The 14,805-nt window shown below is 45.4% G+C and overlaps 1 protein-coding gene across 2 annotated transcripts in view; it reads left to right on the top strand.

Moving 5' to 3' along the window:
* The window catches only part of LOC126522329 (glutamate receptor ionotropic, kainate 2-like), a 50,859-nt gene that overhangs the window by 14,509 nt on the left and 21,545 nt on the right, over positions 1–14,805 (top strand). For both annotated transcript variants that reach the window (XM_050171059.3, XM_055066348.2), the window contains exons 4-10: positions 979–1,243; positions 2,045–2,223; positions 3,077–3,130; positions 5,591–5,752; positions 11,198–11,356; positions 12,858–12,962; positions 13,204–13,317. In XM_050171059.3, the coding sequence (XP_050027016.1) occupies positions 979–1,243; positions 2,045–2,223; positions 3,077–3,130; positions 5,591–5,752; positions 11,198–11,356; positions 12,858–12,962; positions 13,204–13,317 (1,038 nt within the window). The remainder of the gene's footprint in view (positions 1–978; positions 1,244–2,044; positions 2,224–3,076; positions 3,131–5,590; positions 5,753–11,197; positions 11,357–12,857; positions 12,963–13,203; positions 13,318–14,805) is intronic.

Genomic DNA, 14,805 nt, shown 5'->3' with positions numbered 1-14,805 from the left:
GTCGAGCCGCTTCCGACGGCGGCGGCGAGATCTGGTGTCCCTTGAGCACGACGTTTTGGCTTGGCGCCAGCCTCAGCGTCGACGCCGAGCGACGCCGGGTGACAAAACGCCAGAAAACGCCGGGAAAACGCTGAATGTGGGGCGGCCTTAAGGGAGCTGCTCTCTTTGCGCGTCACACTCGTTGTCGGGACCCGAACGAATGAAACCTGAACGAATCCAACGAATGCACATGGCTGTTTTGAGACGCAACAGTAAGGAAGCGCAGTCGTGGATGGCAGAGAACTTGGTGGCGTGATGCAATTATTAAATTTGCCCGCATAAGATGGGGTAAGCCGGCCCAAAGCAAGGGTAATTTGGGGTGACTGGCAGAGACCATTTTCTGCAGCGCACATAGACTAGCTGATGATGGTGACGATGATGAATATATATACGTATACGGGAAGAATATGGCCTGCTTGCTTTCATGAGGGGTGGTAGTGGTGGGTTGTAGCAGAAGGCGGGATTAGCCTCGCGACCAAGGCCTTTATCAGTGACGTTGCCCACGTAGAACCGAATACCCGTAAAAAGATGGGCACTGACCACCATTGGCACTTGCCACATTCTACTGACGTTTGCATATTTGTCGAGAGACGTTTCATTCAAACGCTTGGTTACCTGAAACTTTGTTCCGCGTGAGATTTTCACTGCGTTAACGTACTCACAGTTATCTTACTCACACAAATAAATGTGTGGCCGAATGTTCATTGCAGCTTCTAACCTGTCCATTAGGACTATTTTTGCTTGTTTGTTGGGCCAGCTGGTTCAACGCAAATATTATATGAAGGGCCCACATTGACACACAGAAACAGCAAAGTGGCCGCCAAATGTCTTTGTATGTCCTTCTCCGTGTGCGCGCATAGATGTCCGTTAGGACAACTGACCTCATCACACTTCCGACAGAGTAGCGAGCCTCGCATGACGCGTTGCCATGGTGCGCAGGCATCGCGCAAGGTGTGTGCCTTGCTCGAGGAAGGCGTGGCCGCCGTGTTCGGTCCTCAGTCGGGCGAGGCGAGTGCCGCGGTTCGGTCGGCATGCGCCGTGCTGGACGTGCCGCACATGGAGACTCGCTGGGACTACCGCGTGAGGCCCGACAACCATTCGGTCAACCTGTTCCCGCACCCGGTCGCCCTGGGAAAGGCGTACCTGGACTTCATCAAGCACAAGGACTGGCGCAACTTCGCCGTCCTTTACGAGGAGAACGACGGTGAGCAACCCGCTGATGCTAACGACGAGGTGCAGACGATGCCACCAGTCTTTCGCCCGCACAGGGAGACAAGAAAACTTGTCTATACGTGAAGACCTCTATTTCGCGCACTCGTGCCGTCTCCATCGAAATTTACGTGAGTCGTTTGAACCAGAGAACATTGCACAAATTTAGAGCCTGTCGTGCGTCTAACAGAACAATAAGCCCGTCAGAGCACTTTGAATGGATCCTCTAGAACGCAAGAGCTACCGATAATTTCAGAACTCAGCTGAACTGCTCTCATTACGTAGCCATTCTGTACTCTAAAATTATGACAAACACCCACCGCACTAAGCTGATATATGTGATTGCGCTTGCAATAGCCCGTAAACCTTTGGCTTAGGTGCCACAGTCCGCCAGCATTGAACTCTTCTTAACCTGGTGCGTGATCGGGCGCATATTAGTGCACAGGTTTTTTTCAAACCTGGATCCGAGCTCACTCATTTGCGCGTACTCGCATCCTTAAGTGCTACATCCACACAAGACAGAGGATCACATGCAGAATGATGCAGCACTCGAAGTGATCAAAAGGTGGTCGATCAAAGGATGTCTCAAGTTGGAGGCGACACTCCGATAAGGGTACTTCTCTTCGTACCCTTGACGCTGACGAAGGCAAATAAGAGCGTCGGCTCCAGCCTGAGACTTCGCTTGATCGACCACCTTTTGGTCACTTCGAGTGCTGCATGTTTTTTCTTTACTCATACGTGTTGCATTTCACACGGTGTTCTTGCGCTAAACAATCCTCTCAATCGGCGTGTGCAGCGCTGATCCGGCTGCAAGAGATCCTGAAGGACCCGCTGATGCGTGAGCGCAAGGTCGTCGTCCGGCAGTTCGAGCCCGGCGCCGAGTACCGCAAGGTACTCAAGGACGTCGGCAAGAGCGGCATCAAGAACATCGTGCTGGACGTACCCATCGAGCACGTGCACACGGCGCTCAAACACGTGAGTGGCCTGAACTGCTTCGTCTGGTGGTACTCTTTAGTTAGCTTGCCGAATGTCGCGGCGCTGTGCCTCCCTCGGTGGGCGCGAAGACGAGGATAGAGTGGAGGTTTATTTCTTGAATGCAGAGGCATGTTTCGCGCAGCGTAACTCATGGTCCATGTTGCACGCAGAGTTCGTTTTCTGCGCGCCTATATATCCCTTTGTTGCGTAGGAAATTGTCTCCGAATGTTCCGCTGCTGCTGCTCAATTTGGACTGGCTGCGCCAAAAACAGACTAGAGTTGACGTAGTCTCCTCGTGACTTTCTTCTATGCCACTCTTTGCGAGTCAGCCATAGCTGACGGCACATGAGTGGTACTGTAGTCTATTATAGTCTGTTTCATTTTCGTCACTTACCTGCTGAGAAAATCTTCGTTCTCGCTACGAATGACGAATTCGTTATTACAGAAGTCTAATCTTTCATTTTAACTTGACATAGTTGCAAAGTTAATTCATGCCAATGCACCCTCCGCTGACGTCAGTGTGGACCTCTCCCGCCACTCACTTTCGTAGTTTAAGCTTGAATGTTTGTCGTCAGCTGTGGTCGGTACAGTGGGCATTGCTCCAGCAGAGCGATTGCCAGCAATGCTTACTGCCCTGTAAATCATGTAAGGACCTCACCTCACTGTATCCTTATCCACAACATCGTTTACGCGCATTCACTCGAACACCTTCGCCGAGCATGTCATATGCGGACAGGATACGCTAGAATGACCAGTTTTTTTGTACACATGTTAACCGTGCGTTATAGCTTCGGTAATATCTCCTAGTAGGTGCGTTGGCGATAACGATTTCCGTGCATTTTCATGTTTCCAGGCCCAGCAGGTTGACATGATGTCCGAGTACCACAACTACTTCATCACATCATTGGTGAGTGTCATTTGCTCATGCAGCAGCACCTGCTCAGGCAGTACAAGATGTGTCACGATGGGCTGAGATAGGCGTAGCCTGTGAGAATGGTGCGCTAAGAGATGTAGTTAAGTGAACCGTTTGTGCGAAAAACGATTTCCTTACGTGGACAAAATTAAAAAAAAAAGATAACCTTAATGAAAGTGGTAATGTCATTTTCGCAAACGAAACAAACATAGAGGCAAACAAAAGTATCAGCTAGGCCACCATGCAAATCAAAACAATTCAATAATTGACTACGCAGCACGTCTATAGGGAAGCAATCCCAACGCGTGTTTTGTGTACGTTGAGCCATCGGCAAGATGGCATTATGAAACACGTTTATTGACTACAGTAGGTGCATCATCTTTTTACCAGAATTGTGACGCAGCAAAATAAAAAGGGCGACAGAAGCAACGTGGGACTGTCGCATGTTCCCTCGTTCATCGATATTTTCTGCACAATTCTTTAGGTACCTTTTGTTTCATTACGTTATTGCGTGGAGAACAGAGCCGTTATACGGCATGCAAGCCAGTTTATTTATTTATTTATTTACTTATTTAATTATTTATTTATTTATTTATCATACCCTCAAGGTACGGTTGTACATTGCAGAGGGGAGGGGCAAAGTAAGTAAACAAGTAAATACGTAAATCACGTAGTTCATCATATGTGTGTTTTCTCCCACGTGCGGGCGCCTGCGTGCGAGCCCACTGCCACCCTCCTCTCCCGCAGTTGCCAGAGGGAAAGAGGGAGGCGGGATAAGAGGAAGGTTATCGTTATCCTTCCCGAGCACTCCACCACAAACGCTAAGATCCATACCTTCTGAGGCTCCAAAGCTCTCCCGCTAAAATTGCTCACTTGTTGAAACTGCGAAATTTCAACTGAGTGCTGTTGCAGTGATATACTGAGTACTGCTGCAGACAGTGCGCTAAAATACGCATTACCATTGCAGTAATATGCCGAACTCTTAGAGGGAGGTTTTTAAGTAATGGTTAAAAGGAACGCAATTACATGTTTCGTGTCACATTTTGAAGATATTACACAAGTGACGCTACTTTTGGGATTTCTGCCAAGCAGACATGACTTCACTGCTGTCTATTTCAAGATTTCCTCTCGTGACATAAACATAAATTGAATATTTAAGAATATAATTAGCCAACATCTTTAATTAGCTACTTGGACGTTGCGATTAATCATGGAAGTAATGTCGGCGTCTTCAGATAATCTACCTTATGAAACTGAATTGCGCTTTCACAAGCAATGTGAAAAAAAATAACATTGTTCTATTTAAAGATGATACATAAAATATGGCATATGTTTCAAAACTGTTTGAATTTGATATCGCTGGCGCAACTTGTTAACGCAATATTGGCCACAAGTGTGGAAAAATAAAGACCTAGCGTAGGCGCAGTTCTGTTTACTCTTGTCCCTTGCTCAGCCCAGTTCTTTCTTTTTTTCTTCACGAACGCGCTGCTATATACGTATTTACACCACACTGTTTGCTTTGGGTAATATTATATGAGCATTTGACAGGGCATAAGCAATCATCGTTTAACAAAAACTACCGGGATCTGTTCGAAAAAAAATTCATTATGCTGCCACGGCAACTTCGTTTTGCATGGGGACACGCGATATCCCTTCGCAACCACCCTACAATTCTGTGAATCCTCGAACATCTGATTATTTTTTCATGGCTGAGCTGCGAACCGCAGCGCGGTTAAGATCCACACGGCGCGGTTGAAAGTTTTCACTCTCAGTTCCGCTGCTTAACTCCCGTAGCTACCGACGTGACCAGCGTGGCAGCTGTGTGCGCGTGATCCTTAATTGAACGTCACGCCGTCGGCAGCGATAAAATGAAAACGTCGAGCCCTTGCTATAATTTAGCAGTGATGCAACTAATTTTACAGAAATAGATGCGATTTGCCAATTAAGCATTAATCCACTGTGCAGGCAGTGTTTTGAAAATATTCTTGCCGCCTTGTCACTGCCAATGGCGTTTTTTCCTTCCATCGACCACGAGGGCTCTCTTTGTAGACGGTTTCGTCAGCGCAGGGGCGGTAGTATAGTCTTTAGCGAACCTACGACTCCAACGTACTTACGGGCGCCATGCGTGTAGCACCCAACGTTGCCGTAAACGCATTTTGTTATCTTTTACGGCTCTGTTTTGATGAGCGCAAGCGTAACAAGAACTGGCCTCATGCTTTGGTCTTTTGTGCGCACTACACTGCCTTCAATATTTCGCGGTAACCCTAAAAGTGAAATGTGACTAGCAGCAGAGCAAGAGCGGCGAAAGCCGTGGAGTCCTGTATATATGGATCGTTGCAGCTTGCTAGCTTGTTTCACTTGTGTCAATGTAGTAAGTTTGGTGGCAGGGATATGCACACAGGATACGCAGGGGTGCGCAACATGTCCCCAAGTTCGTTCCCCTCCGTCGCTCAGGATGCCCACACGGTGGATATGGAAGACTTCCAGTATGGCGGCACCAACATCTCGGCCTTCCGCCTGGTCGACACCAACGCCAAGGAGTTCGATGAAGTGGCGCGGGACTGGATGACGCGGCGGCTCCGCCATGGACAGAAGGGCGAAGGCAACTTGTACCGGGTGAGCGTTTAGGAAGGAGGGGGGCCCTTTAGCTTAAAGCGACCCGAACTGGGGTCTTGCCCACGGTGAGGCTTGTCGGTGTGTTGCGGGTGCATATGAAGCATTCACACAAAAGTGTGCGCACGCGGTGTCGACGAACAGGAACACACACACAAAAAGATACTCTGTACGGTTAATAACATCGGCGCGACGATTGGTTGAAGCACGGGTAACTGTAGGAATATTCTAACTGTTATGTATTGAACGAATATGTAGAGATGTTAGGCATATTGCATGATAGATTGTTGCACGATTACTATATCTACAGCAAGTGAGAAAGAATAGACAGTTGTATTTGTGCGTCCGCAACTACCCACGTATGCAGCGCGTGAGTGCGTGCGTACGTGGCGAAGCGCGCGCCCACGAGTCAGCAATAGTTGGCCGGACGCGTCAGTTGAGAGATGGATGGCTCACTGGCACGTGCGTGAGCCGGTCGCGTGCTGCTTCGGCCAACTGCTGTGGCCAGCTCGCGCGTCTGCCCTCGTGCGGAGCCATTTTGAAAAAAAATGCGCTCTCGAGGACACGCGAGAACGTAACGCAGAGCACGCATAGCGCGCAGTGGACGCTGTACGCAGCGCCTGGAAAGCTGCGGGCGCGCGCGCAAGACGCGGGCGTGTACCGAGCAGGCGCAATGCCGCGTACGCGGGTTGCCTGCGTACCCAGAGGTGTTGCGGACGCGCAACTACAGCTGTCTCGTCTGCATCGAGATTGAAAGAACACTAAAGCCCGTTGGCACATACCTATAGTAGCACAGACGCAGTGGCACTAGTGCACATGCCAAGTCGCCCCAGTGGCGCATAATTTTAGACGGCGTTATCCCTGGGATCGGCTTATGAAAATCGCCCGATAATATCTTCCGCCAGACAGTCCCTAGACTCGAAGAATAAGGGCTTTTTAAAAGCAGCTCGTCGGTTCATTAAGGCGAAAGCTTTAGATCTGTTTCAAGGTCGCGTTGTGAGGTACAGAAAATAGCACGTGACCCACGGAAGGCCAGAAGCCAACCAAAGCATGTCCAGCCGTGTATAAAAGATGATTAATATTAGCAAAGTTAACTTATTCATTAGTGATTGGATTAAGGTGGATTAGGGTGTATTAAGGTGCATTATGGTGGAATAAGTTCGATTAAGGTGAACAAAGGAGGATTAAGGTGAATTACAGTAGGCTTTACAAGGCTACTTGGCGTCTCTTAGGTCATGGCTAAGGACACCCGGGACGTTTTTTTAAACAGTTAACTTACTTCCGGCGATACAATCCTACAACGCATGGTCGGTCGCCGTTCTCACTGTGTAGCTGGAGAAGGTGTATGTATTGCGAATGAGCGTGAAGGTGGTGCAGGGGAGCGCGCGTCACTAGCTAAGCACGGAAATGAGTGAGAGGAGGAAATAGGGTGTCTCCGGCTGTGCTCGCTACTGGCGAACACGGCAGTAGCCGAACAAGTGCCCGAATGGGCGCTTGTTCTTGCGTCGGTTTTTTAGGTGGTCTATATAAAATGCCCCCATAAGAGGATACTTACTTCTGTCATGATTGAGGATAACGAAGTGCGTGTCGAAACCGCAGCTCAGCGTAATACCAGATGATTTCAGTGTAGTTAGCACTTTTTGTGCCAGTTATTAGTGATGGTTTCCACAGGAATTTTTTAGCATCGCACTGCAGTCAGCAAGTATTGAACACGCACAGTTCAACACTCGTATTCTAGGACGTTCTGCCGCTCGATGCAACACATCTGATCAAGAAAGTATGGAGCCCCCCACATACCAGGTGTTTCTGCGTAGACAATAATTTTTAAAAATCGCGTGTGGCAAATAGCACTATTCCAGTCCTTGAGCTGGTCTACTGGAAGAGGCTGACAAAACTTGCACGATAACTCTACTAATTTAATTTTAACCAATCGCCTCACGTCACATATTCCAATTTACAAGTCGCAGCTCGTGAGACTGCAAGGCATATTATCCGCTTGAAAGGAATTCTGGGGACAACATTATTTTCGACATAGGCATCACCAAACTCGCTGTAAATATGCACTGTCGTTCCACTTGCATTTTTAACAAAACGCCGTTTTATGGTTTGAAGCACCAAAGTGATTGGAATGCCAATGCATTTCTCCTCACAGTTCGGCCATTAACATGTCGAAACTGGTGTCATCCTGAGAATTCGTTCCAAATGGACCAACCTTGCAGACTACCAGGCTACGATTTGTAAATTGCAATATGTGCCATAAATAATTAGTAAAAGACTGAATTAGTTCTTGTTAATTTGTCAATTATGGATTTCTATTTCTCGTCCAAATAATGTACGCCTATTAGGGCCATCCAGATCAAGGAATATAATTGTGCTAACTGGCCGAGAGAATTTTTAAATATTACTTAAAGCCTTCACCAATGCTCTGGGCGTGCATTATGATTGTTCCCTGAAAAACGATGGTCAAAGTCGTCCCTAAACGGTCGCCATTGCGGTGTTGAGGATGCATGTCCTGCATTTGTCCTGCTATCCTGCACTAATATTGACATAGCACTGAACTTTAGGGCATTAGGTATCACTTGGCAGACGTAAGCGACTTTCAAGAGTGGTTGCTTTGTTCAAGTCTCCATAAGAAATTTCTAAAAGAGTTTTTTGCTCGAGTCTCCGGTAGTCAAACTGGTATTTTAGCCTGCATGTTCCGTAGTGTGTTTGAATTATTTCATGCAGAACGGCAGGGCACCGCTCGAGCATTACGTCCATACAAAAACTAGCCTGGGTAGCTTGGATCTAAACTTGTTCCTCGCAGGAGAAGCTAGGTGTACCCGTCGCATTGGCGTCGCGGTCTGCGAGCTTGCGACGTATTCCACTTGTCCAACACCCCACAGCAGAGACAAAGTGTACACTAGTGCCTACCTTTTATGCTTTTCGCTCTGTTGTTGACAAGCGCAATCCCGTGAGCGATATTAATTGGGAGCATCCAACTTTCTATTCAGCATGCCATAAGGTTCAAAATTTACGTCAATATTTAATGGAAACAGACCCTAGACACTTATTCACGCGGCGGGTTCGAATTCATGGGTTACGGATACTCGGATTATCAAAAATATGGTGTTCTCTCTTGTACTACTCATCTCTATATATTCTTGTGTCCAGTTGGCAACAGAAGCCATATAGGTGCTTTAAACACTTGCCCTGGTAATTGAGGTTTCTGCAGGAGCTGTATGGTGCGATATCATGGCTAAATGCGCTGCTTGAGGTAAGGTACGAAGGTCATCACGCGACAGACGGACCAGACACAAAGGGAAAAAACGAAGCGTTTTATATACATATTACTGAGAGATGCGTAAGCGATCCTTCGATCGCCCTCTCAAAAAAGGAAAAAGAAATTTAATTGCTAAATGTGGCACATGAAACGACTCAAGCGAACGTGTTAATGATAAAGTGAGTTGTGTAGCCTTAACCTTCCGGTTATTTCACTGTATCACGCCTCGTCAGTTATATCTGTTTTTTAAATGTTTACGTACATAAGGCGAATGCCGACATAAAAAATGCACCATAGTTGTGAGTTCGCGCTTCAGCTTGTCTGTGTTTCTTCTTGTTTCTAATCCGTCCTTCGTCTTGCATCAAGCAGCGCGTTTAGCTATGATGAAAGCAATTGCTCGTTTGTCAAGCCCACAGTGTACTGTCGTGCATGTATGTTTTCTGATGTTAAAAAAAAGAAACATTCGATTGACAGTAATGAGGATGTGCGGAGCAATTCGGTAAGTTGGGGTTCAAAGTTACCATACCCGAAGAACGGCCCAGATCTGTGACACTGCAGATCTCAGTAGGGAAGACCTGATGGAGGTATATCACGTGTTGAGCACAGGCGGTAAGTTCATTGGAGAGACGCAAGCAACACTGACCGATAAGTAGGAGGCAAGCGACTTCGAACGAAGGCAACACTGAAAAGCACCGTGAACTTCATAATGATCTAAAGTATGCGTCAGAATGAATAGATTACAGAGCAGAGCGGAAAATAGTCGGGAATAAACATCGACCCCACGTTGAAACTGGACATGGCTGTTTAGCAAAAATGATTCCAATGGGGTCTCTACTGCCAACCTTGCAACTGATTATTCACGAATCGTTAATATTAAGGAAATATCTGCACGTCTGCGATTCTTGCAGCAAAAATTACATCGTACATTTGCTGATGTTGCGGGAACCTATCAACGAATCGTTGTGTTACTAGATGAAAGTTACCAGCAGTGTGACCAGCACTTCTGTGCCAATGAAGAAGAAACCCTTACCTAGAAGTACTGTTTAAAGTGCATGAACAGCATGCGGTATAGCAAGATGAAAAAAAAAAATATTAAAGTCGATTCTTTGTAGCCTGGCTATGGCACTGGTCAAACTTGTGAAGTCATATGCATTATGACACCTCAAAGATTATTACAAGCGTCAAGGTAATGCATGAGTGGTGTAGACTATTGTACTTGTGAAACATCTAACAAGAAATTTTTCTCATCTTCCTGTCTTCCTTTCACGTGGAAACATGTCAAGAATTTAACGGTACGTACAAGTTTTGCCTCCTACAAAGATCCGACTTTTTACATATTTAACTACCTCACATGCGTTAAGCTGAGTTTTTGTTTTCAGTCTCTTTGTATTAATACTGGCAAGGTCATTTGCAGCATTGTTAGGCAATATTCTTGTACACTGCTGAGGCTATCTTGACTATCATGGTTGCGAAATATTCTTAGAAGGAAAGTGCGATGGCCTAAAAACAAAAATAATCTTATTCAGTGAAACAGATACTTCGTAACAAGGATGTGATGAATCTCTTGGCCAACAAACAGATAGGAAATTTGGAAGTTTTGTCAAGCTTAAGAAGTGCTTACTTAGCATAAAAAGGGACAATCATATTTAATTAAAGCAGTATTTAGTATTTTATGCAGTAATAAATCTTTTCTTAAATAAATACTATTTTTACCTAATTAATATAATATGGCTTCAATTTCATTGGAAATCACGAGACGTCAACGACTCCTTTTGGGGGAAGGTGCGTGAGAGCCTGTCAGTTAACAATCATCACTTTATATTACATCTGATATATGCTTTTAGTGCAAAAAATAGGTGTACTGCTTACTACTGCCAGCGCGCTCCTACTTGAAAACACCGCTTATGTCTATGCTTACTGACACATTCACTTAATTGACGATATGGAAATCTTCAAGTGCCCTTCACACATCCCGTTTGACCTTACTGTTATGGTGGACCTCAAGGTTTAGTCATTAATGAAGCGGTTGAATAGGCCGAATAAGCTCTGATGCGAGACACACTGTTTAGGATTGTCTCACTCGAACGTTCGCGTATCGGGTAAAGTGGACAAAAACCTATGTTAAAGACTTTAAGTCTGACAGCAGTCCTTGGTTGTGCACATTTTTTTTTTTCTCCTGCTACCAGACGAAAGTTGCTCTGATGTACGACGCCGTGAGGCTGTTTGCCACGGCCCTTCGAGACCTGCAACCGAACAACGGACCCAAGATTCAAGTGCGGCCACTTTCGTGCGAAACCGAGGAACCGTGGTCGCAGGGAAACTCGTTCGTGAAGTACATGCGAATGGTGAGTGTAGTGAGCTCGCGAGTGGAGCTCATAAGTGATATTAAGTCTATAAATCGCTGCTGTGAAATATAGAGTGTTCTTTTTAGACAATACAATTTTTTAAAATGAGAAAGCAATTACCCTGAGACACCTACCGCCTTCGCATACCTGTTCTATGGCAAGGCGGAAATACCTTGCTGCGGCTGAAGTTGTTCTGAAAAGTCTAATTGAATCCTTGAATGGCTTTTCCCTTCGCCTCCCGTCACATCTGTATGTGATAAAGCAATAAAAAATCAATCAATCAATCAATCAATCAATCAATCAATCAATCAATCAATCAATCAATCAATCAATCAATCAATCAATCAATCAATCAATCAGTCAATCAGTCAATCAATCAATCAACAAAATGCGTTAACTTCTTTTTTAACTTGGTGGCAGTTGTTTATGGGGAAAAGTTGTAGGGCATCACAATTTGTGGCGTACACACAGTTTTTTTTTTCACATATAAAAAATCCGACGTAATTTGAGATATTTCGTCATCAAAATTCAAGGCTGCATCCAAGCAAAATTGAGACAGCGCGTTCCGCTTGGCGGAACTCAGGGGACCAATTGCAATGCATGCTCACTGACCTGGACAGGCAAAGCAGAAGGGTGGGTCTAAAAATTAATCTGCAGAAAACTAAAGTAATGTTTAACAGTCTCGGAAGAGAACAGCATGTTACGATAGGTAGCGAGGCACTGGAAGTGGTAAGGGAATACATCTACTTAGGGCAGGTAGTGACGGCGGATCTGGATCATGAATAAGAATGGGCTGGGGTGCGTTTAGCAGGCATTCTCAGATCATGAACAGCAGGTTGCCATTATCCCTCAAAAGAAAAGTGTATAGCAGCTGTGTCTTACCAGTGCTCACCTACGGGGCAGAAACCTGGAGGCTTACGAAACAGGGTTCTACTTAAATTGAGGACAACGCAACGAGCTATGGAAAGAAGAATGATGGGTGTAACGTTAAGAGATAAGAAAAGAGAAGATTGGGTGAGGGAACAAACGCCAGTGAATGTTAGTTGAAATCAAGAAAGAGAAATGGGGCAGGACATGTAATGAGGAGGGAAGATAACCGATGGTCATTAAGGGTTACGGACTGGATTCCAAGAGAAGGGAAGCGTAGCAGGGGGCGGCAGAAAGTTAGGTGGGCAGATGAGATTAGGAAGTTTGGAGGGACAACATGGCCACAAGTAGTACATGACCGGGGTAGTTGGAGAAGAAGTACGGGAGAGGCCTTTGCCCTGCAGTGGGCGTAACCAGGCTGATGCTGATGATATATATATATATATATCACTGATTTTGACATTCTACGAAGTTTCTTGCCACAGTTTTTGGCACAGATTGAGCATGCCACACTTTTTTGTGCAGCAATAGTGCGGGTCGCGTTTCACCCCCCCCCCGCCCCCCCTTCCTTAAGAAAAAAACAACAAATAGCCCTGTTTGTAGCTGACCTAATGTGATTTCACTTGTACTGCAGATTAACATTCAAGGTCTAACTGGCAACATCAGATTTAATCCCAATGGCCACCGGACGGATATGAGGCTCACCGTCATGGAAATCACTCACAATGGGCTCCGCGAGGTAAGTGCGTCTCAAAATTGTTATATCGCGTGGGCAGGATCGCTGAAAGTAATAAATCACCTTTTATGAACGTTTTTTAGTGAGCGCTGAATATAATTTCATGGTTGTTACTTTGAAAAGATTAATCAGGGGACCCAAATCAAAAGCTGCTGGAATTTTTCTTCGTAGCTGATATTCATGATGATGCGCATATCCAGCCGTCCGCCCTGCGCGTTTTAATCGACCTCCGCGCACATTCTAGGCCGGCGAATGGACAATGCACGGCGGCATCAACATCACCACGAACTACTCACGGCACCTCGAAGAGGCCCGCCTGCACCTTATGAACAAGACACTTATAGTCACCACGCTCGTGGTACGTTTCCTTTTCTTTACACTTGTATGAGTGAACCTTCTTTTTTTCTATTAAACATTTCTGAAAAAAACTCGCATGCACATGTGGCCCTGTTTTTCTCCCTCTGTGGCTTTCCTTGTTTCTGCACTGTCGCTATCGCTTGTTGCGTGTCGCTAAATATAAATGCTACTTTCGCCCAGTTTTCTAGCAGTTGAGAAGGTGTTTGAGAAACGTATTTATAGTTAATGAATGGTGGCGAGGTATAATTTGCGTGGTCACGAGACCAAGTTTAGCGCCGTTCGGCGAGTGAAACGTCTCGGTCAACTTGTAAAATCACTGAAAGGTGCTCGAGCACCTATTTACGGTAAAACCTGCAAAACGTCGATAATTGGTTACAAAGCAAAGCCGACATGCACGCTTATATTGTCGTGTCGGATTAACTTTATTGACCTCTGCTTTGAGTTAAACTTGGACCTATTAAGTTTGTTACATGTCGGAAACTGAGTAATCTCGGTATCAATATAAATGGGAGAAGAGCAAATACGATGAGGGTCATTCTAACCGTTTCTTTTAATGAAAAGTCTGAAAGCTTGTTTTATAGGCAGTGCAAATGAACGAATGGCTTCAGGTGAAACACCAAGGAGAGATCACAAAGCAGTGCATTATAATTGGGGCTCATAATAAAGGAATAGACTTTAACACTTCCGCTTGATATCTCCGGCTCTTCTTCACGAGACAAATCGACGCCGTGAAGAGATTCTTCTTCCACGTAGGCAAAGTCTTTTTATTTCAGGCTCAGAAATTAGGAAAAGGGAGTATTACAAACGAGATTACAGAACTCTGACATTAATGCCAGGAATCAAGCATTTGTTTGTTTATCATTTATTTTATTTCTTCATACTATCAACCATTTGGCAGGATTATTACTGGAGCGGTGGTTTCATAATAGCATACCCATAAGGCAGGGGCAAGAAAACAGTTGCCTAAAATGCAAATAAAGAAGAAGGAAGAAAAAGAACGCCCAATGCGTGGTACTAGTGTAAGCGTAGCCGTTCGCACAATACAGGGTGCTTGACTTAACTTGGGCCTCACTTTAAAAAGATGCAAATGCTACGTAGCTGAGCAGAACCAAAGTAATGTCGTTTGCTGTCGTGCTTCTTTCATAATTCTACATTCAAGCCGTATGTTAAGAAAAATAAAGATAACAATATTCCTATAAGGTTCGAGTACAAATTCACTGCTACAAGTAAAAAGTCCAGAGATCACAATTATTTGCTATTTTGATGATGTGCGTGTAGTTTGGAGAACGTTTCTGCGGTGAAGCTTCTTGCAGTGTAATTCATCTTCGAATGTGCCTTTATGCTATATCGCAAACTGCCTGCGCTGAATACTTGCATAGCTATCATACTTGCTGCAATGTACGTCCAGACAACCCCCACATCCTGCTGTACAAATAAGTCGCCCACATTTATTTGAAAAGTACAGTAGACGTCTTCTGAAGGTTGTCAA

The sequence above is a fragment of the Dermacentor andersoni genome, chromosome 6 (genome assembly GCF_023375885.2).
Source record: "Dermacentor andersoni chromosome 6, qqDerAnde1_hic_scaffold, whole genome shotgun sequence".
NCBI classification, from domain to species: domain Eukaryota; kingdom Metazoa; phylum Arthropoda; class Arachnida; order Ixodida; family Ixodidae; genus Dermacentor; species Dermacentor andersoni.
Note: the sequence above shows the minus strand (reverse complement) of the source record. Positions and strands in the feature narration are given on the sequence as shown.